The 22,160-nt window shown below is 43.4% G+C and overlaps 1 protein-coding gene across 7 annotated transcripts in view; it reads right to left on the reverse strand.

Annotated features, from left to right (window-relative positions):
• Nucleotides 1-1,582: 1,582 nt before the first annotated feature.
• The window catches only part of NHEJ1 (non-homologous end joining factor 1), an 86,594-nt gene continuing 66,016 nt past the window's right edge, over nt 1,583-22,160 (reverse strand). For 6 of the 7 annotated variants that reach the window (XM_009444346.4, XM_001160321.7, XM_063790792.1 and 3 more), the window contains 3 exons: nt 4,346-4,463; nt 3,504-3,622; nt 1,583-2,721 (listed from right to left, as the gene is read on the reverse strand). In XM_009444346.4, coding sequence (XP_009442621.1) covers nt 2,647-2,721; nt 3,504-3,622; nt 4,346-4,463 — 312 coding nt within the window. In that variant the 3' untranslated portion in view covers nt 1,583-2,646. Of the gene's footprint in view, nt 2,722-3,503; nt 3,623-4,345; nt 4,464-21,574; nt 21,657-22,160 lie in introns of all 7 variants that reach the window. The other variant, XR_008546694.2, reaches the window with a different exon arrangement.

A 22,160-nucleotide genomic window follows, 5' to 3' on the forward strand; every position in this document is an offset into this window, starting at 1 on the left:
TTCTCCCACCAGCCAGCCCTGGCCCCAGCCCCAGCCCCGGGGAGCGGGCGGGTAGGCGGGGAGGTGGGCCACTGCTTTATTAAACACAGGGAAAACTAATATTTACGGAATAAAATTTATGGAGCAGCCACGAGAATTCGACCCTTTTATGTGCATGTAGAGTGGGGGTTGGGCCAGGCTGGGGGCCTCAGGGAGGGGCCCAAGCCAGGGGGCAGGGCTGGAATACAGCCTGGCTAGGCCAATTTGTCAAAGCAGGGATTTCCCTGGAGTTGCCTTAGGATAATGATTCTCAACCACTACCCCTAGCTTTGGGGGGTAAGGGCTTCGGGGCAAGAATGCCTGTGGCAGGGCCTCTGGTAGCAATGTTTCTCTAACAACATATTTAAGCAATACCCCCATGGAGACAGCAACCTTTGGGGATGATGGGGGCAGTGGATGGAAGGTTACTAGCTATATTCTTACTTAACCTTTTTAGAAAGTCACACATTCTTTTTGAGAACATCAACAAAATTTTGCTCTTAAGATTTTACCTACAATTTTGAGGGATTCACAGGCCTCTGGCCCCACTGTGATGAAAAATGTCTTGAGTCTGTGCTCTTACAGTACAGGGAATGCCCAGGGTGAAGAACCGGTATTTTCTCCAAGCTTGCAGGGGAAGCCTTTCCATTTTCCATGTGCCTTGTAGATACTGAAATCTGACTATCTAAATTATGCTAAAAAGAAACGAAAGATCGGCCAGGCACGGTGGCTCAAACGTGTAATCCCAGCACTTTGGGAGGCCGAGGGAGGTAGATCACCTGAGGTCAGGAGTTCGAGACCAGCCTAGCCAACATGGTGAAACCCTGTCTCTACAAAAAATACAAAAATTAGCCGGGCTTGGTGGCGGGCATCTAATCCCAGCTACTCGGGAGGCTGAGGCAGGAGAATCACTTGAACACAGGAGGTGGAGTTTGCAGTGAGCCAAAATTGTGCGATTGTACTCCAGCCTGGGCAACAAGAGCAAGACTCCATTTAAAAAAAAAAAAGTAACGAAAGAGCAAAGTAAGCCAGCTGATAGGCTGTTTTTATATAGTTCCCAATTCACTTCGATGACAGTCACTACCACAGCACAGCACACTCTAGGGTCTGGGGGTAAAGAAAAGTTATCAGCAGTGACTGGGAATGAGCCTTGGTGGAGCTCTCAGACTCTGCTAGCAGGAAAAAGCATGAGGGTAAGTCCTGGAGTCCTCAAGAGCTCCTTCCCTGAAGAGCCCCTGGGGAGCAGACATCCTATTGAAAGGAGGCAAGGTCATGGGATAAGGAGGTTTACAGTGGGAGACTGGAAAGAAGAACCTAATGTCCTTTCTGGAAAATAAATGTTTTCATTAGTGTATATAATAATGCTGTTAAGAACTCAGCTGTCTGGGCTTAAATTCTGGCTGTCACTTACTAGCTGTATGACCTTTGATAAGTCACTTACTCACTTCAAGATCCAATTTCTTAATGGGTTAACAGCATCTTCCTCATATGATGCTATGAGGATCAATGTCAAGTGCTCATTAGAGTAGCTGGTATACATTAACTGCTCAATAAATGTTAGCTATTTATTATTGTTGTTCTTATTATAATTATTTTATTATTGTTTGATCATCTTCTCTCGAGACTTGACATCAGGACAGAAACACCAGTATATATACAGGATATTTGAATAAGGAGGCATTTAACCATCAAAAGTAAATAAACCAGAAATGGGATAGGCTTGGTAGCTCATGCCTGTAATCCCAGCACTTGGGGAGGTTGAGGTGGGCAGATCACTAGAGTCCAGGAGTTCAAGACCAGCCTGGGCAACATGGCAAAGCCTTGTCTCCACACACACAAAAATACAAAAATTAGCTAGGTGTGGTGGTGTGTGCCTTTAGTCCCAGTTATGCAGAAGGATGAGGCGGGAGGATCGATAAACTACCCCACGTGGTAGTTTAACCTGTTGCCTATACTTTGGAAACAAAGAGAAAAATGCATCCAAGTTTGGCAAAGGAAAGCAGCAATCATCTATCTGTCTTGTGCCCACCATCAAGAGAGTTCTTGAGATCGAAGTTTCCAAATGGAGACTTAGCTCTGGCAACTGCAGAAAAGTTTATGAAGAATCTGAAGGACCGGAGTGATGGCTAGACTTCATCCAGAGACAACAATGGGGTGGGACCCAGTGAAGGAAGTGAATTGGGTTATGAGTTCCACAGCATAAGTAATCCCAAAAGCAGGGACTGTGAGTCCTTTTTATTCCATGCAAAAGAGAGAAGTGGGTCTCTGAGGAGTATCTGGGGCTGGCTGGCTAGAGACGCTAGGGAAAGGTAGACAAGGCTTCCTGAGTGTGTGGTGCTTTCTTGCTGACTTGCCCTATATACCTAAAGTCCATGATAGAAACCTGAACCTACAGAACCTCCACCAAAAGAGAGGAGAGCACGGGATTCTCAGAGACTGGCTTCCACTTGAACAGGGAAGGCCAATTCCCTGTGGGCCTGTCAACATGAACTTCAGTTCTCTCGCCCTTACAGGAGGCCTCTGACTGTATCACTATTTTAGAAATATTGCTGCCACGTAAGCTTCTTTCAAGGTGAAGCTTGGAAGCTATTCTCCAAGTCCATCCTCAGCAGCTGAGGCCACAACAGATTAACTGAAGAGACCCCTTGGCTTCTTCCTCTTGACCTTTGACAGCTGAGGTCTCTGCAGAGGGCCTGAAGTACCCTAGAAAAAAGGGAACCCAAGTTAGTAGGGGTTTTGAAATAGTTCCACTGAAATTAGGAAAGGAACTTTCTTCCTCTCATGGCTCCTGGTTAGGATGAGGCCTTTTTTTTTTTTTTTCCACCCAGGCTGGAGTACATGGGCACAATCAGAGCTCACTGCAGCCTTGAACTCCTGGGCTCAAGCAATCCGCCTGTCTCAGCCTCCAAAGTAGCTGAGACCACAGGCACATGCTGCCATATCTGGCTAATTTTGTTTTTTGTAAAGATAGGGTTTCACTTTGTTGCCCAGGCTGGTATCAAACTCCTGGCTTCAAGTGATCCTCCTGCCTTGGCCTCCCACAGGTTGTGATAACAAGCATGAGCCACCATGCCCAGCTACAAAGAAGAGGCATTCAGGAAGTGTCTGACATAGGTATTTTGAAGTCTATGTCAGACAGCAAATGCGATATAAGACCCTAAGCAGGAGATGTAGATTCCCTTCTCCCCCAAGGAATAGCCTCGCTGACTATCACTGGTCATCACTGGCCATCACCGGAAGTGGGATAAGGTGAAAGAGGAGTCAAGGCACATCATTCGTACAAGACCTACAGAGAAGGGACACCAAGGGAAGATGTGCAAGACCATGACTCTCCATCTAGACACCTACAATTTGGAGCCTGGTCACAAATATCCCTCAATATTTTTGAGGCAGTGCCAATGAAGCAGCAATTCCAGGGACCACTGGCTTGGGGGCTATAGGTGCCAACTCTCAGAACACCATCCAGGAAGCTGCTCATGACTCACCGTGGACTCTTTCTCAGGTGCTGAGAGGGTTGGGGCTGAGGAGACCAGTTGTTCTGGCTGGTTTACACATTGGCTATCGATTCCTTGCAGGGAAGCACTGTTTGAGGTATGAGGATCTCCTGAAATCAGAAAGATCAAGAGAAGATAGTGATAAATGCCTTCTTCTTACCAGGAAGATATTAGCATTCACCAAGCATTCTGATAAAGGCTAGGGTTTGGTACAAATATATAAGCAGACAGAAGTAGCCACAAGTCCAACTTCCAGCTGACTTTCAGAAAGTCCTGTTTCTGCTATGAAGATTTCCCCAGGCCCACTTTCAGCAGGTAGGATGAGAGTTTCCTCGACTCAAAATAGCCAGCTGTTCTTCTACATATTCCCTGACATGTCTCAGGTATGGAGATTAATTTTTTTTTTTTAAAAGAGATGAGGTTTTTGCTGTGTTGTCCAGGCTGGTCTCAAACTCCTGGCCTTTCCCACCTCGGCCTCCTGAAGTGCTGAGGTTACTGGTGTGAGCCACTGCGCCCAGCCAGGGAAACTAATCTTTCTCCTGGTTCTTTTGCTAACCCTTCTAAGTACCTAGACCAGTGCCACCCAATCGAACTTTCTGCAATGATGGAAATGTTCTGTGTCTGCACTAACTTGGTAGCCACCAGCCACATGCGGCTACTAATCACTTGAAATGTGGCTACTGCAAAAGAGAAAATGCATTTTTAGTTTTATTTCATTTTTATTAATTTAAACTTAAAGAGTTATATGTGGCTAGAAAACTATCATATTGGACAGCATAAACCTAGATCCTAATTGTATCCTCACACAGACCGGGTACCTCTGGAGTGCTCACCAGTGCCTTGATGCTTCTGTCCCACTTGGACCTCTTGTTTGGTGACTGCCATATACAGATTCTGCAGATTCATGACAAAGGGCTTTCCATCACCAATGCTGCATGCCTCTGGCAGTTTCTGTAAGAGAGAGGAGATACTGTCATTGGTTACACTGTATTGCTAGAGAAGCGATCTAATACCCCACATGCAGAACTGGCATCAACCCCAAATGAATTAATATAAAGCAGTTAGATCCAATAGGGGGCGTCCATATCCAAGCCTGGTGGCAACCAATATAAAGATTTCTTGGGGCATCTCCTCTGAAGGGCAACTCCAAATGTATATCTTATTTCCCCTAATCCTTAGGTCTATTATGTTTTCCCATGAATACCCTATAGATTTCTAGGCTCTTTTTCCAAAGGGATGATTTCTTAGAAGGCTATTTTAGGAAATTATTTCCCCTAAATTTTCCCTGAGCTGAACAAATTACTATTTTCATTAAATTCATTCATAAACTAGAGAAAAATGATAAAATTCAGGATAAAGGAGAGAGAGCAAAATGGTAATGACAGACTGAGAGGCAAGAAACAATTATGGAGCTGTGATGTTCAGGCAGAGGAGACAGGAAAAACAAAGCTGACAAAGCTTTTGAGGCCCCCGGCCATTTTCCATTCCCCACTGCTGTCCCACCCTCCTTTACTATCACCCACATGCTCACAGTGGGCTGGCTGAGATTCCCCCAAGGGAGTGAAAACTGTTCTTGAGGGGTAAAAAAAACTGACTCTTTTAAAGTATAAAGCGTGTGCGTGCGCGCGCACACACACACACACACACACAGTACATAAATAGATTTTTTGGTATACCTGTGGCATTAAAACTTCCTGACAGGGAGTGATTAGGCAAAAAATGTCTTAAAAGGTTCCTTAGGGAAGTGATAATTTTTAAAAGGCTGAGAAACACTGCTATGATTACATTATATTTATCTGTTTCCTTCACTACAGAATGAACTGTGGACTTACATCCACAGCAAAATACTTTGCCTAGTTGTAGTTTCATACACTTGGCTGAACTGGGTTGAGGTAATGGCTGAAGACTGAACAAAGTGCGATAAAAATGAGATGAAAGAGTAGAGTGTCTAGTGGTCCCAAACCTGGCTGCACTTCGGAATCTTGGAAAGGGCCCAGAACTATTTCACCTGTCCTTAGGCGTGCAAATCACCATGGTTCCCAGCCAAGTTAGCAGGTCCCCAAGAGCAGCCATGCCAGCAGCTCACATGGGAACCAACCCAAGAATCCTGGATTGGCCCATACCTTGGGTCAAGGGCACCTTTTTGTGCTGTAAGGGCATTCATTTCTGAAAGCCCTCTCATGGGAGAAGAATAGAAAAGAGAAAGTGTGAGAAGCAGGAAAGCAGGTGCTGAACCAGTCAGGATAGCTGAAAACCTTGTTGATTACCAGGAAATGTCACATGCATTTCTACTCCAACCCTATCCCCATAAAGACTATATCAGGCCTGGACTTTCACTGGAAACCACAGGCAATGAATCAGAGCCCCGAGTCCAAACTTTGCCTCTAGCCAGTAATCACACTAGAGTCTAACAGCCCTCTGGCAGCATTCCCTGAGGAATGAACTGAAACAGGGAAGGTAAACTATCAGGCCACAGCACCTCTACCCTACCTCACTCTCCTTCCTAAGTTCAGCTCTCTAACTCCCAAGACACCGCCTTCAAAAGAGGGTTCTCTCCTCCACAGCCAGAGAGCCCTGATGGTGGGGAGGCAAACAGCTGCCCTCCTTCCTTATATATTGACCTCTAGCATCTCCCTTCATACTACCCAAGAAATGAAGCCTCTCTTAGGGTCACTCATACATGACTTGGTAGGCACTGTGCTGTCTACACAAATGGGTTAGGCAGAATGAGGCAGTCCAGAGTCATTTCCTCCTGCCCTTTCCATGGAATCAAACAGATTCATCAATTTTTCAGGGCGACCTTCACTCAGCTCAAGTATTTAACCTCAAAAAGAAGTGCCAGAAATGCTGCACCTGGGTCTAAATGTGGAACCTAATCTAAGCCCTTCCGCTGTCCTTCCCCTTCTCAGAGAGATCTGGTCCTGCAGTTGCTGGCAAAGTTATTCCACCTGACTATCTATTCTCAGAAAAGTCCTAGGAACAGCATATTGCTAGAATTGTCGAATACTTAATATATGCTAGACATGGCCGGGCATGGTGGCTCACACCTGTAATCCCAGCACTTTGGGAGGCCGAGGCGGGCGGATCACAACGTCAGGAGAACGAGACCACGGTGAAACCGCATCTCTACTAAAAAAGACAAAAAATTAGCCGGGCACGGTGGTGGGCGCCTGTAGTCCCAGCTGCTCGGGAGGCTGAGGCAGCAGAACGGCGTGAACCCGGCAGGCGGAGCTTGCGGTGAGCTGAGATTGCGCCACTGCACTCCAGCCTGGGCGACAGAGCAAGACTCTGTCTTAAAAAAAAAAAAAAAAAAATATATATATATATATATATATGCTTATATATATATGCTTATATATATATGCTTTTATATATGCTTATATGTATGCTTTTATATATACGCTTATATATATGCTTATATATATGCTTTTATATATGCTTATATATATGCTTTTATATATACGCTTATATATATGCTTATATATGCTTTTATATATATACGCTTATATACATATGCTTATATATATGCTAATATATATATATGCTAGACATTGCTCTAAGTACTTAAAATGTATTAAACCATTTTTGTGTTTTCTACTACTATTTCCCTGGCATCTAGAAGAACCCTGAGCTCACGGTAGAGGCTCAGTTCTATGTGTGAATGAATGAGCATGGTAGGCACTAGCATGACCCTGTTTGGCTGAGATGGTCCCAGCTAGTAAGTGGTGGCACAGGGTTAGAGGCTGGGCAGTCTGGCTTCAGGGCCCACACATATAATTACTATCCTATTTACTTCCCTGAACAGCAGAATTTTGGTCAAAAGAGCAATCCAGCTTCTCCCAGGATCACAACCTGCAAACATCCCAGATCACCTGCCATCCAGCTGAGGAACAAGCTCCCCAAGGTGACAAGAAAAGGGAGCAGATAAAAAGGAGACAGGTGGACCAGACTGGACCCCTTGGGGGCTGAGAGACCATACTCTTAATCCCATTCTAGCCATTCCCCATTATCACGGATTCCTTGGGCCTCATTCTCAGAATATACTAGGGAAGAGAGGTGGAGAGGCAGGAGCTTGGGAAAGAGAAACATTAGCTCCTGGGGCAGGACAATGGTAGTGGCTACCTGGGGCAGGCGGCAGAGATCAAAGGGAGAATGCTGGAGTCAGGAGTAAGTAAAGTAAATAGTGCCCCCTGCTATAAGTGCGACTGAGCCAGGAGCACGATGTACCGGCCACAATGCGGGTCACTGCCCAAAGTGGGGAGGGAAAGAAGAGTCAGGTCAGCCTACCTGTAGAACGTGTTCATCTGATTAACCCAGAATCAATTCTAGTAAGCAAAAAAGTTACTGAGAGTCTACTATGTGCCAGGCATTACAGGATTCAAGGCAGTGGAAACAGATGCATCAATCCTTCCCTCATAACAGGTCTGAGTTAATACAAAGATAGTAACTCAGAGTCCCTACTTCAAAGAGTTCATATTTGCATGTGGGAGATAGGCAGACATATGTTGTTTTGTTTTATTTTTCAAGTGATTTGCTCTAACAGAATTCTCAACAAAGGGTAATAGGGAACCAGAGAAGAAGAAAGGGATGAATTTTGACACAAGAGTTCTGCAAAAAGCATCAGAGGTGGTGACATCAAGACAAGCCTTGCAAAGTTAGACTTTGGATGTGCTGGAAGTAAGTGAAGCATAAAGGTGTGAAGACAGGGTATGTGGATGTGTCTCATGGGAAGCAAGACTAGAAGGCTAAGTTCACATTCACTAGTTTGCAAAGCACTTCATTTTCTGAATTAAATTAAGGTTATGCCCATGGGAATTTCTTTTTGTTTCATAAAGTGGCTTTCTCTACTCTACAACTGTTTGCCAAAGCTTCCTTGGCTCCAAACTAGTATTGATGGAACAATGAGGAATCCAGAGCTGCTTCCAGGCTTCCCTTTTTAGACTCTCTGTTACATTTACCTAAACTCTTAGTACTTCCTCATTACTTACTTATAGTAGTGTGATTTTTCAACAGCCACAAGAGCTATATTACTCTCCCATCTCCAATGCACTGGGACTTTGGACCCTGGTATACAGCCATATCAGAAACTTTAGGCAAACCAAAGTGACAGAAACCCTGTAGGGCATTTTATTTCCCCTTCTTGTCCCTACTGCCGCCCATCTTGGTTCTGAGGGTCCAACCTCCCCTCTTTAGAGGTAACTCTCATCTTCATGAGGTCTAAACTCACTCCCAGTGGTCCAGAAAGCCCAAGACTCTCTCAGGATTTGCTGGAGAGCTTCCAATCAGCATTTTCAACTACAAATACGTAATCTGCCTCTCCTCCCTGCCTCACCCCTCCTTTCCTCTGAGACTGTTTCAGAAAGGAAACTTCTAGAATCCTGGGTAAGAAAGGCTAGATCTGATCTACTGCTCACCCTATAAATATGGGCCCACAGTCTGAGGATACAGGTTTAATGAAGAAAAAGGGAAAATGAGCTAACTGGAGCTCTCCAGAGTCAGCCTTTGAGCATGTCTTTGGTTCTGGCACCCGCCCCAGAAACTGGCACAGCCCCAAGACCCTGGCACTGACCATCACAACATCACAAGGGCAGGGCCCACAACACGTGACTTCCCTAAGAGTAAGAATTCCGCTCCTCCCTCTTGCGATGTGGTAAACATTGCTGGTCTAGATACAAACTTCCTTCCCTCGGGAGCCCAGGTCTCCATTCAAAGGGAATCATGGCAATGTTCACCATCAGCTTCCCTTAGGAATAAGAGCATATTAGAAAACTCTTCTAAGGTCTCAAATGGCCAGGGGGTTTGCCAGAATAAAGAGAAAGGAACAAGAAACGTAATTTAGGAAGAAGACTCTAATGAGAAGGACTCTTCAAGAAACGTAACTCCCCCTTCGTCAATCCATTCATATTTAACAAATATTTGCTGATCATCTACTGTGGTGTTTGGGATTATTTAGATGCTGGGAATATGGTAGTGAACAAAAGAGATAAAATTCTCTGCCCTCTTGAAGTTTACATTCTAGAGGGGAGATCACCAACAAATATATAGCTAATTAAAATGTATACTCTGTGAAATGGTACTATTACCATCCAAATGAAATCCCTAAATCAAAGATAACCTGAAATGGCCCTGGGTCCATGACACAGACCCAACTGCAGTAGTAAAAGGCTGAGAGTCAGAAGGAAAGATGAACCCAACGTGCGAGGATAGTATCAAGGTTTAAAAAAGAAAGTCCAAAGTAGGTTCTCACTCAAAGAGGAAGAAGCAAGGCTATTCAGGAATTAGAAAAAAAATTACTAGAAAAAAAAAAAAAAAAGAAATACACTTTAAGTTCTGGCCTTAAGGTCTCAAAGATGCGGATTTGTACCTAAGGTGGTCTTCTATTTGCTAGCTGTGACACTGTGGGAAAGCCATCATACTTAACAGTTTATTTTAAGAGAGAGAGGAGGGAAAGGAGAGAGACACTGGGAGTCAGGCACTGAGGGATCAAGACTAACAACATTTACATCACAGAATGTGTGAAAGGATTAAATGAGAGAATCGAGTAAGTGCCCAAGAAATGTCTGTTCCTTCCCTTTGCAAGGCACACTGAGACTTCTCTTGCCTGACCCTACTCCAGTGAGTGCTAAGTGGACTCATGAAGTGCCCTAATGATAAAGTACATAGAGAAACTAGGTCTGATCTAATTACAGATGGTTCCTGACTTAGGATTTTTCTATTTTACTGATGATGTGAAAGTGACAGGCATTCAATACACTCCTTGACCTATGATGGGACTATCTCTGGATAGTCTCATAAGTCAAAAGCGCACTTTCAACTCAGGATATTTTCTTTCTTTGCTTTTTTTTTTTTGAGACTAAGTCTTGCTCTGTCTCCCAGGCTGGAGTGCAGTGGTACAGTCTCCGCTCACTGCAACCTCTCTCTCCCCGGTTCAAGCGATTCTCCTGCCTCAGCCTCCCGAGTAGCTGGGACCACAGGCACCTGCCACCACACCTGGCTAATTTTTGTATTTTTAGTAGAGATGGGGCTGCACCATGTTGGCCAGGATGGTCTCAAACTCCTGACCTCAGGTGATCCACCCGCCTTGGCCTCCCAAAGTGCTGGGGTTACAGGCATGAGCCACCACGCTCGGTTCTGCTATTTTCAACTTAGGATGGATTTATTGGGATGCGGCCCCATCATAAGTTGAGAAGCATCTGTATTAACTTCTCTTCACTGGCGTCCCAAAGCATACTATTATCTAGTAATACAGTGACCAGTCAAGGTCCAGATCAGGGAGACACAGAAATCTACCCAGTAACCTGTGGGTAATTCACTGTCCCCCATCACACTAGCCAACTCCTCGGTCTCTAGTAATGACTGAGGCAGCATGGCTTTTGCATCAGAAGGTCCTGGGTTTAAATCCTGGCTTTGCCAGTTACCAGGTGTGTTACTAACCCCTTTTAGCCTCTGTTCCCTTACCAGAAAAATGAGGAGACCAACAGCTACTTTGATGAGGCTGATGGAAGGATTCCATGGGATGATATGTTAAAGGGTGCCTACTCAGTTGGTATAGTCTTCCTACCTCCCCAAAATAGCCCCTGCTTCTCAAAGCTCTCCTTTACTCTCCAATTCTTCAGGACCTACCCAAGAAGCCAAGGTTTCATCTTCATTCTCTCCACCCTCTTTTTTGGGTGGCAAGTATAACAGTGAAGAGTAAAGCTGCTACTCTCTCCAGAAGCACACAAAGCACAAACAGCTTGCTTCCAACAACATTTTAGCAAGAGTATTCTGCACAGCCCAAATGATCCTGCAATGCTTGAACCAAGAACTCTCTCACCACCATTTCCTGCTTCCTAATGTGGCTTGTGCAAATGCTCTGCTATGTCATTTCCATTTTTAAGTAATATACACTCAATAAGGGCTATCTGGAAAACACAAAAATATGACCTGCAGATATAGGCCATAAAAATAGCTAACAGTCAAATGGTTTTTGATGGGATTAATTTCACAGTTTCCTCAGAGTCTGAGAGAAAAAACTACTAGGACAGAGAAAAGAGATAGGGTGGTGATATCTAGACTTTTAGAAGACAACTGTTTCATTCTCCTTTCTCCTCATTTCAAATTTTCCACAGCTGATCACTTGGATGAGCTACCTCTGAGTTTCAGGCAATATCCAACCCTGATACGGGGTCTCTCTCTTTGTCCTCACAGAATACCCCTCTATCAGTTCACTGATCAGAAACCTTGGTGATCTGGGAGAAAATATAGTACCTTAAATACACAAGGCACACTGCCCTTGAAGGTCCGAATGTGAAACTGAAGACAGAGCTAACACTGCCCTGTGTTTGGTCTGATTTAGCTTTGTTTGGGTCTGTGCCTGCAACAAGGTCTTCCCTGATCATTCTGCCCTGCTGCTGCCGACCTCGCCATGCTCTATGATTAGCCTCCAGCTCCTGAGCATCCACTCAGTGCTGGGCTATAAGGAAAAAGAACACAGAGAAACCCAAACTTAATCTTGTGTTTAGGGACCTTGCAAATTAATTAAATCATAGTCAACTCACCCCCACCCCCACCACCTTTTAAAACAAGATGGGAGAATAGATGCAGCCATACAGTCATACACGCAAACATCTATGTATGCAATCTAGTCAAGTTACTGAATCACTTTCTTTGTGGCCTCCCTTCAAAATGAGATAATTTTGCTGCCTCTCTCTCACGATGCTGGACATGCAATGGAATAAGATAGGTGCAGAGTTCAAAACAGTTTGAGACAAAAGTCCAGGTCCTACGTATACTATTCAGATTTTTCTGGTTCAGTCTGAGGTCTGGCTAGCTCTCTGGACTGCAGGGTCAGAAGAGGAGGGAGATGTGAAGAAAGACTATAAAAAGAGGTCCAAACAGAAGGCTTGAATAATATTAGTAAAATTAACTTTGTAAATGCTTTCTATGTGCTAGGTACTAGGCTATGCATTTTGACACATTACTGCAATTAACCTCCACTGTTACCCTATCAGTTGGGCTCTAAAATCATTCTCATTTTATTTATTTTGGGGTTTTTTTCTTATTTACTTGTCATGACTTGAAGCCCAATCTCATTTTATATATAAGAAAACAAAGGCTTGAAGAGATTAGGTAACTTGACTAAGGTCACAGCAGAATGGGGAAACAGAAGGCCCAGGAAGTTGAACTCTAGAACCTACACTTGAATCTCTACACTATAATGCCTCTTACCAATGAGACATCCATTTCTCCCTCCCATCTGCTTCCCCTGTAAGGAAGTTGGTCCCTGTTCTGAGGTCTAGTGGTACTAGAAGCTGGCTCTCACTTCCCTTCTTAAATCTCCAAAGAGCTCAAGAGGCTGAAAGAGGGAAAAGACAAAATGCCCTCTAGAAAAGGAAAGCCTTACTTCACCCCTTGAGTGTCCTCCAAGTATACTGGAAAATAGGAAAAATGAATCTCTGGTATGGGAAGTCTCTAGACTTGAATCTCCTTTTAAAATAAGTACAGCCCCTCAGAGTCATAGCAGGAAGGCCCCTCAGCTCTGCCCCCAAAGAAAAATAATGGTAAAGGGAGTGGAAGTGAAGGTGGGGGCGGGGCAGCTGCTCTCATAAGAGCCCTTTGTGGTGGCTGCCTCTGAAAGGAGGTTTTGCTAGACAAGGTGGAACTTCTCAAGGTGACAAGCAAATGGTACAGACTGAGCTGTGACCCTCTGCTTGCTCTATAACCACCCCTCCCCTTTGGAGGGCCAGAGCCTAAACTGTCCCTGGAGCCCCACCCAGCCCCAGCACAAACCACGGCTTTCTAGTCTGGAGGGCAACTAACGAGCAGCAGAGGGGCTCGGGGAACGCAAGTGGTTTCCTGGGGGGGACAGATCCTCAGAGCCCCTCAGAAAGTGTAGGAGCAACTCTCATTCCTTCTTTTCTCTACTCCCACTCCTCCAAGAAGAACAAGCAGCTCCTGTCAGCTCTGGCTCAGGGAAGGGGCTCCGACCAGCCTAGCAGGGGAACGAGCAGTTTGAACATTATTTTAGCACCTCTCTCAAATTCAGCCACCTCAACATCCTCTTCCCAAATCGAAGTGAAACAATGTGGTAGAAACTGGAAAGAACAAAAGCATCAGATTTAATAACAAAAAGAAAATCACAGCTATAAGGCAGATAGTCTGGCTCTGAAAGCTCTTCATCCCTGCCCTGTGCTACTAGCACTGTGCAGGAGTGCAGATTCCTTTTTTTTCCCCCTGACTTAGTGAGAAGAGAGGACAGTCAACGGGTGTGTAGGGCACAAAGTTGATTTAGAGTACCCTGCAGTATTCTCTGTAGGACCTCCACCACCAAAAGGATTCTCTTTCACTCCAGATTACACGCTTGACAGCTGGGAACACAGCCCACAGCAGTCAGGTTCTCATGGACTCCCTGCCCCCATCCCGCCTGCTGCCTGCCTCTCTGGAGGGTGACAGTGTCTTCTCTGCCCTGAGAAATCGTACTCTATAGGGTGATGCACCACCTCCCCCACCTGCCACACACACTGGAAATAAGGTACTGATCTTCATGACCTTGAGGAGGTAAAGATTTCTTAATAGGACACAAACCATAAAGGAAAACGTTGATAAATTGGACTAGATTAAAATTAAGAACTTCTGTTCATCTAAAGAGACACTTAAGAGAGCAAAAAAGCAAGCTATAATGTAGGAGAAAATACTTGCAATACATATAACCAACAAAGAACTCATTTCCAAAATATATTAAAAACTCTTAAAAATCAGTAAGAAAAAGACTTAGTCATACCTAAGGCTTAGTCATATTTAAATGACTGATAATTACATAAAAATGTACAGAATCTCATTGAGAAAATTAAAACCACAACCGGGTATCTCTCCATCTTCATCATAATGGCTAGAAGGAAAAAGGATGATAATATCAAGTGTTGACAAAGACACAGTACAACCAGAATTCTCCTAAACTGCTTGTGTGGTTATAAATTGATACAGTCATTTTGGAAAACAGTTTGGCAGTATCTATTAAATCTAAAAATATACACAACTATGACCTAGCCACTCCACTTCTATGTATTTCCCCAACACAAGTAGGTAAATAAGTTGTGGTATAGCTTTACAATAAAATATTATACAGAAGTGAAATAAAGTATGGCTACAAAGAGCAACATAGATGAATTTCATTAATATTTCGGGCCAGGTGAGTAGCTCACACCTCTAATCCCAGCACTGTGGGAGGCCGAGGCAGGAGGATTGCTTGAGCCCGGGAGTTCAAGGCTACAGTGAGCTCTGATCATGCCACTGCAAGCCAGCCTGGGCGACAGAGTGAGACCCTGTCTCAAGAAAAGAAAAAAAAAAAAATTAACATTTTATTGAGTAAAAGAAGTCATACACAAAAGAGTATATATTATTCCATTTCTATGAAGCTCAAAAACAAGCAAAATTAATGATCATATTAGAAGTCAGGATAGTGGTGTTACCCTTTGGAGGTGGTAGATATTGGTAGATAACAGGGGGGTACTTCTGAGTACTGGAAATTTTCTAGCTCTTGATTTGGGTGCTGGTTACACAGCTATGTTAATTTTGTAATAATTCTTCAAGCTGTACACTTCTGATATGGGCACTTTCCTACATGCATTTTATACTTCAGCTTTTTGTTTGTTTGTTTGTTTTTTGAGACAGAGTCTCACTCTGTTGCCCAGACTGGAGTGTGGTGGCGTGATCTCAGCTCACCACAAGCTCCGCCTCCCAGGTTCATGCCATTCTCCTGCCTCAGCCTCCCAAGTAGCTGGGACTACAGGCACCCACCACCACACCTGGCTAATTTTTTCTTTTTGTATTTTTTAGTAGAGATGGGGTTTCACTGTGTTAGCCAGGATGGTCTCGATCTCCTGACCTCGTGATCTGCCCGCCTCAGCCTCCCAAAGTGCTGGGATTAAAGGCATGAGCCATTGCGCCCAGCCTATACTTCAATTTTAAAAGTTTATTAATAAAAGATGAATCACTATGGAAAACAGCGAGGTAGTTACTAAAAATGTTAAGCATAGAGTTACTATTTGACCCAGCAATTCTACTCCTAGGTACATACCCAAGAGAACGGAAAACATAGTTAACACAAAAATGTGCACACAAATGTTCATAATAGCATTATTCATAAGAGCCAAAAAGTAGAGACAACCCAAAAGTCCACCAACAGATGAATGGATAAACAAAATGTGGTATATCTGTACAATGGTATATTGTTCTACCATAAGAAGGAATAAAGTACTGATATTCGCTTTAATACATGAACCTTGAGAACATAATGCTAAGTGAAAGAAGCCAGACACGAAAGACCACATACTGTATGATTCCATTTGTATGAAATATGCTGAATAGGCAAATCCATAAAGACAGAGAGTAGTGATTTCCAGGGGATAGGAGACAGGGTGAATGGAGAATGACTGCAAATAGGTATGGCATTTCTTTTTGGGGTGATGAAAATGTTCTGGAATTAGATAGTAGTTATGGTTGCATAACCTTGTGAATACACCAAAACCACTGAATTGTATATACTTTTGGTATATACTTTTTTGTATATTTCATGGTATGTGGATTATAGCTCTAATTTTAAAAACAAGTTTTAAAATAGATAAAGTCTCTATTCTCCCCATCTTTTTTGCCTATTCTCCACTCTATTTCCTCTTTCAGGAATAGATGCTTAGGCTCCCAAAAGGCTTGGACAACTTTTAAAGAACTTTAAGGCAGTCAGTGGAGCAGATACCTACCAGTGGCTGAGAGACTGGAGGTGGCATGGAATGTTGAAAGACCACAGGATCTAGAGTCAGACAGACCTGGTTTTGAAAATAAGTCCACCACTTACATGTTTGTTTTATGATCTTGATCTTGGCCAAGTGACTTAATTTTTTGAGCCTCAATTTTCTCTCCATGAAATGAGTAAAGGAATTCCTACTAATGAGGGCTGTCCAAGGATTGTTAAATGAGACAACGTAGGTAACATATTAATTCTGTTCCCTTGAGAGTTCCATGCACTCTCTACTGTTTGAAGGCAACTGGGAAAATCACTTTATTCCAGCAAAAACAGTGTGGGCTCTGGAGTTAAATTGCTTACACTCAAATCCCTGATCCACTACTTCATCTTCATCTCTAAGCCTTAGTTTCTTCAACTGTGGAATGGGAATGATATTACTGCCTGCACTATGGAGTTATTATGAGGATTAAATGAGATAATGCTTGTAAAGTTCTCCCTATAGTGCCTGGCACATAGGAAGGGCTCAATAAATATTAACTGTTATTATTAATTCAATCATTAAACAAAATTGCCAAGGATACGCTATAGCATGCTGTGTCCTAAGGATAAGACAGGGTTCACTGCCCTCAAGGAGCTCATAGTCTGGTTGAAGAGTGAGATACATAAACAAATAATTGTTCTTCACCTCTAGCCACACATGGGAGCCTTTGATTCCCAGTCAACAGCACTAGGTCTGAGGCCTTACTAAACAAAGCTGGATATGTAAGGAACAGCATGGGGTGGGGACAGCAGTTAACAGACTAACCGTGAATCAACAGTAGGCCCTTCTTTTCCCACAAATAGCCTACAAAAATCTAGATAGGCATAAAGACTTTCTCCTCTGAATTACTACTAAGGGGCCATCTGTGTCCCCCAACTTCTTCAAGTGACTGGTTTCTTCTCATCTTTCAAGTCTCAGTTTAAATGTCACTTCTTCTGGCCCCCTGACCATATCATCTGAAGTGCTTTTACAGCACTCTATTCATTTTCCTCAAGTGATTATACTTTTTAGTTATTCATTTACTCATTTCCTGTCTTCCCCATTAGGCTGTGAGCCCCTAGAGTTCAGGGACCATTCATCTAGCAAATATAAGTATCTACTATGTGCCAGGCACTGAAGTATGTGCTGGGAATTCAGTTTGGGGGTAGAGACATGGCCACTGCCCTCATAGAGCTTACAGTCTGTATCTGTGGAAAAAGTTTTGGGATGCAGGTTTATCCCAATTCCAGCTGAGGACTCTCTTAGGACTAGCCCAGTTAGATAGGAGCCTTTGGCTGCCAATCTCTCACTGAGTTCAAAAAGCCAGAAGCTGAAACTTGGGCGACTTCTCAGTTCTTTTTTCTGCAGTCCTAGATTCCTGTGGAGTTTAAGCTAGGGTAAACAGCATAACCTCAGAGCCATTTCTGCAAGTTCTTTCCTTATAAAGCTATTTCTATCAGCATTCTAAGGGCAAGCATGGTCGGTATCAGGCAAGAAACACATTGGCTGGGGTGGAGGGTGGGGTAGGGCATGGGGATAGGGAGGCAAGAGTCTCCCTAAGTCCTGTAGAGATGAAATGACTGAACTGGAGGGCTGAGCCCTCAGTGCCTTTCAAATTCTATGCCCTGAATTTCTCAGATGGCTGCTTCCCACAGTCTAAGCTTCTCTACCATTGAGTCTGACTTCGTCCTAAAGGCTACTTCCTGCTAAGCTAGCCTGAGGTCTAGCAATGTTGAATTCGACTCTAGGAAATACATTCTGCTGCAAACTCTCTGAGGAAACGCCAAGGGGACACTGTTTTCCAGGACTGGGAGATAAAAAAATTCAAAGGATTGTTGAAAAAGCTTCTTTAAATTTGTTATTAAATGAACAAGGGTATGTGTATATATGAAGTATGTGTGTATATAAAATTAATGAATAAATCTTTGCTTAATAGCAGGAGATAATGTCCTGAGAGCAGAATCCGGGACAAAGTTTCAAGCCACATAAGCAAACAGACCTATTCATTCAAGAACTATTTACTTGACACCCTCTCTGAGCCAGATTATTCTAGGTACAAAGAAATAAATGACTGATTGTGGGTTTAGCAAAATATGTTCAGTTCTATGATACAGGTCTATGTACAGTCTGCTTTGAGAGAAGAGCAGACCAGCCTGGGCAACATAGTAAGACTCTGTCTCTATAAAAAATGAAAACTTAGCCAGGTGTAGTGAGTGGCACATGCCTATGGTCCCAGCTACTCAGAGGCTAAGAAGGGAGGATTGCTTGAGCCTGGGAGCTCAAGGCTGCAGTGAGCTGTGATTGTGTCACTGCACTCCAGCCTGAGTGACAGAGTGAGACACTGCCTCAAAAAAAAAAAAAAAAAAAAATTATAGGATTACAAAGGAAACCAATTAACTGAAATGTTATTCAAATATTTTAAAACTAATCTGTAATATTATAACATATGAGCTTCTTTATTAACACATTAAATCATGAGATCTAGCAATGAGTCTAATAACCATAATTTCAAGTAGTAATCAGCAAAAGCTGTATTTCAAGATATCTGCAGCAGTATAAAATGATACGAAAGTATCTGTGATTTCTACTGGTGACAGATACTTCTAATATACAGTGTCTTTTGCTTACATTTACAATTGAAGGAAATGCTAAATTTCAGTTACAGGTTAATGAAATAAAGATGCAACTTTCCCTCTCGTTCCATTCACGAAACCCTGAACTCACGAACCCAGGGTAAAAACCCCTGCTGTAAAGATGTAAAGGCTCTCATTGGGTAACAGTGGATGCATAATCAGAAAGACCACGTAGAGCCAGTTCAGAGTTAGCAGTAAGGGGAGCCAAAGCCACATGCCAGTCAATGGTCTGCAGGAGTAGAAACAAATTGGCTGTGGGGGGCAGAGATAAGAGATCTTGAGATCCCAGAGAAAGAAGCTGCCTGTCCAGTTTCTGTGAGGCATGGGTAGCCATCTGAAATTAGGTACCAAGAGACCTCCCTGTGCCTATTCAGTAAAACCCGTTATTATTTAAGCTAATTAATGGGATTTTTCTGCCTTACAATTAATTGCTGAGATAATACTTTAAACAAAAGTGCTCACTGAAACATGTTTGTAATAGACTATGTATATGTGTGTATATTAACAGCCTTCCAGATGAGAAATTCCTTAATTTATAATCGGTTCAGGGTATGTATACTCTAGATTCTGTAAAGCCCACAGCTGCTGATTTCCATAAACCTGCTGTAGAAGGTACCACTGTCGAACACCTTAGGGAGGAGGGAAAGCCACCTGTCCTCTACCCTGGCAGGCAGGGCGACTAATCAACAGGTAGACAGTGAACTCGTAGGAGCCAGAGGAAATGGAGCAGGATGAACAATCAGTAAAGAAGTCAGGGCACTATCTGAAACTGTGCATCTTTAGGTTTAAGGAGGCAAGGACAAGAGGGATATATAAATGGCCAGAAGAAGAATCCTAAGCTATCAGAGGTCCTCTTGCAAAATGTGTCTTAAACAGATTTTCGATATTATTGGCAGGGGAAAATTGAGAGGGATAAACTGTGCCCTGAACACAGAATGGTCAGTGCCTAAACTCCCACAAGACAGATGTAGATCTGGGGCCACTTCTGTGGAGAAGGGAACAGAATGACCTTCCAGGCCTCTCCAGCTGCTCTTCCCACTGTTTTTAATACCACTAAGGGCAAACAGGAAAGGAGAAGTGACTGGGAAAGGAACTGAATGTTACTATTAATTAAATGTTTAAAAATGCAGTTGAATAGTGGGTATATAGTGTTTGTTTTATTATATGGTCTTTTGTGTGTATTAAATATTTTATAGTAAAAATATTTTTAAAAGACACAGTGAAACCAAATCAAACCAAACACACAAATGGAAAATGAAATTACTTAACACAACATCAGCAGTGACTACCGAAGTCCAAGCACGGAACGTGCGTGGAGGAAATCTCCAGCCTGTGTCAATGCCTGGTCCCACTAGACTCCAAGTTTAAAGATGGGCAAGGATTCTGAGGAGAGGCTCTAGAGAAAAATTAGTAAGTTCTGGATACAAAGTCACTTTCCAGGAAATCAAAACTGGCAGGTTTTGAGGTGAGGAAGTCGAAGGGACAGAAGGTCAACTGCTAGGCTTGAGTTATCGGCCACCAGTTTAACTTAAAAGACTCATTCTCAACAGGGTACCTGCCTAACCCATGGCTGGGGTGGTGATGGAGGGATCTGATCTGATCTAAAATGTTAGGATGACCCTAACATCCAGTGCCTGGGGAAAATTAAGCAGGACTTACTAGCCATTAAAAAGATCCCAGAAAAAGATGGAGGGTAGGGAGAAAAAAAGAACTGGAAATTAAGATATACTTCAATTCAGACCTCCCACTCAGAGCAGGAGTCTGGCAGTACTGTGGAAGCGGAGGTTGTGGCTGGGTGCTGGGAGAAGGGGACTGGAAAAAGAGAGAAGTATGAATCTGCAGAGGAGTCAAGATAGGCTTGATTTGGAAGAAGTTTTCCTAAATGGATATGATCAGGCTTGAGGCTAAGAGTTACTTCCTGAGACTTCTAGTTCCCCGGTTCAGAATTTCTTCATTCCTGTCCTCACTCCTGGCTATAGTCCAGGTACTCTAAAATGCCCAGATCATTTCTAGGTGTAGTACATCTCACACTCTTTTGGGTCTAGGTTTCACTAAGCAGGGGAGAATGCCCTGGTTACTTAATTTAGCATTTCCTAACTGATAATCTCTCCACTTCCTTGCAGGAAGTTATAGCTGTGGGTGTAGGATTCCCACTGAGTGTGCTAACCCCCTATCCTCAGGCTCACTTAGGAGGCACAAACAGGCAGCCCTGACACCGGGCTGACCCTACGCAACAGAACAGCACTCCAGGGTTCATCTCCAGGTGAGGCGATGAAGGAAAGACCAAATCTAGGCTCTGGTTACAGGGCATCTTGAACACCTGCTAATAATAAAACATCATCTGTCAAGGCCTTGACCCTCCAAACCACCAAAACAGAGGAAGAGGGTGGGAGAGGAATTTTAGTCCCTCTGATTTTCACCCCAGGTAATAACAACACCCCACTCCATCCCAAAGGCCACTAGCCAGAGTAGAAGAGCACCTAGGAGGATCTAAAGAAAAGACTGACCAAGGTATGTGGAAGACTGTATTGGTCCCATCCTAGAAGGTGGGCAGTGGGTGTGGCTAAGGAAACACTTGGCTAAATCAGCTTTCTTCCTTTCCCACTTCCATTCAGCCTAACTACCGAGGTGGCTTTTGTAAGATCTGTGAGACAGTATGTCAGGGAAGACAATGGAAACAAAAGCTTACCATGATAAAAAGAGACCAATGCAGCGTGTAGAGTTCTAGGCCAATATGCCGGGTCTCCAGTTTTGATGGGTATATCTTTTAACTAAGAGATGATAAATTATTTAGTTAGTAGTAGTCCTGACTGTTAAAAGATCTCACCATCAAGTTCTTAGCATGTGTTTCTGGGTGATATTGTACAATGCTTTAAACCTAATGGTCACTTAATAGCTGTCTCCTTCCCATATCATTCCCCATATAACTGAAACCTAAGTTAAAGACTCCTTAGCCTCTGCCAACTTCTTGTGGCCAGGCCTGGACTACTTCAAGGAAGCCCTTACCACAGGGATGAGAGCTCACAGCCAATGGGGAGAGCACCATCCATAGCAGGGATTAGTTTCTTGATTAAATTCTTAAGAGCCTAGGATCTAGTTCAGGGAGGAGGGGTATGGGTACTATTATAAATGCAATCAGAGAGCTAAGGGGCAGGTTTCAAAGTACACAGGAAATTCAAAACATTTTCCCGGAGGTAATGAGGAGGACTGAAAGCAGAAAACCAGATAAAAGCTGGCGAAGCAATAAATGTATCCATTTGACAACATCTGAATTG

Source organism: Pan troglodytes, chromosome 13, assembly GCF_028858775.2.
Source record: "Pan troglodytes isolate AG18354 chromosome 13, NHGRI_mPanTro3-v2.0_pri, whole genome shotgun sequence".
Taxonomy (NCBI): domain Eukaryota; kingdom Metazoa; phylum Chordata; class Mammalia; order Primates; family Hominidae; genus Pan; species Pan troglodytes.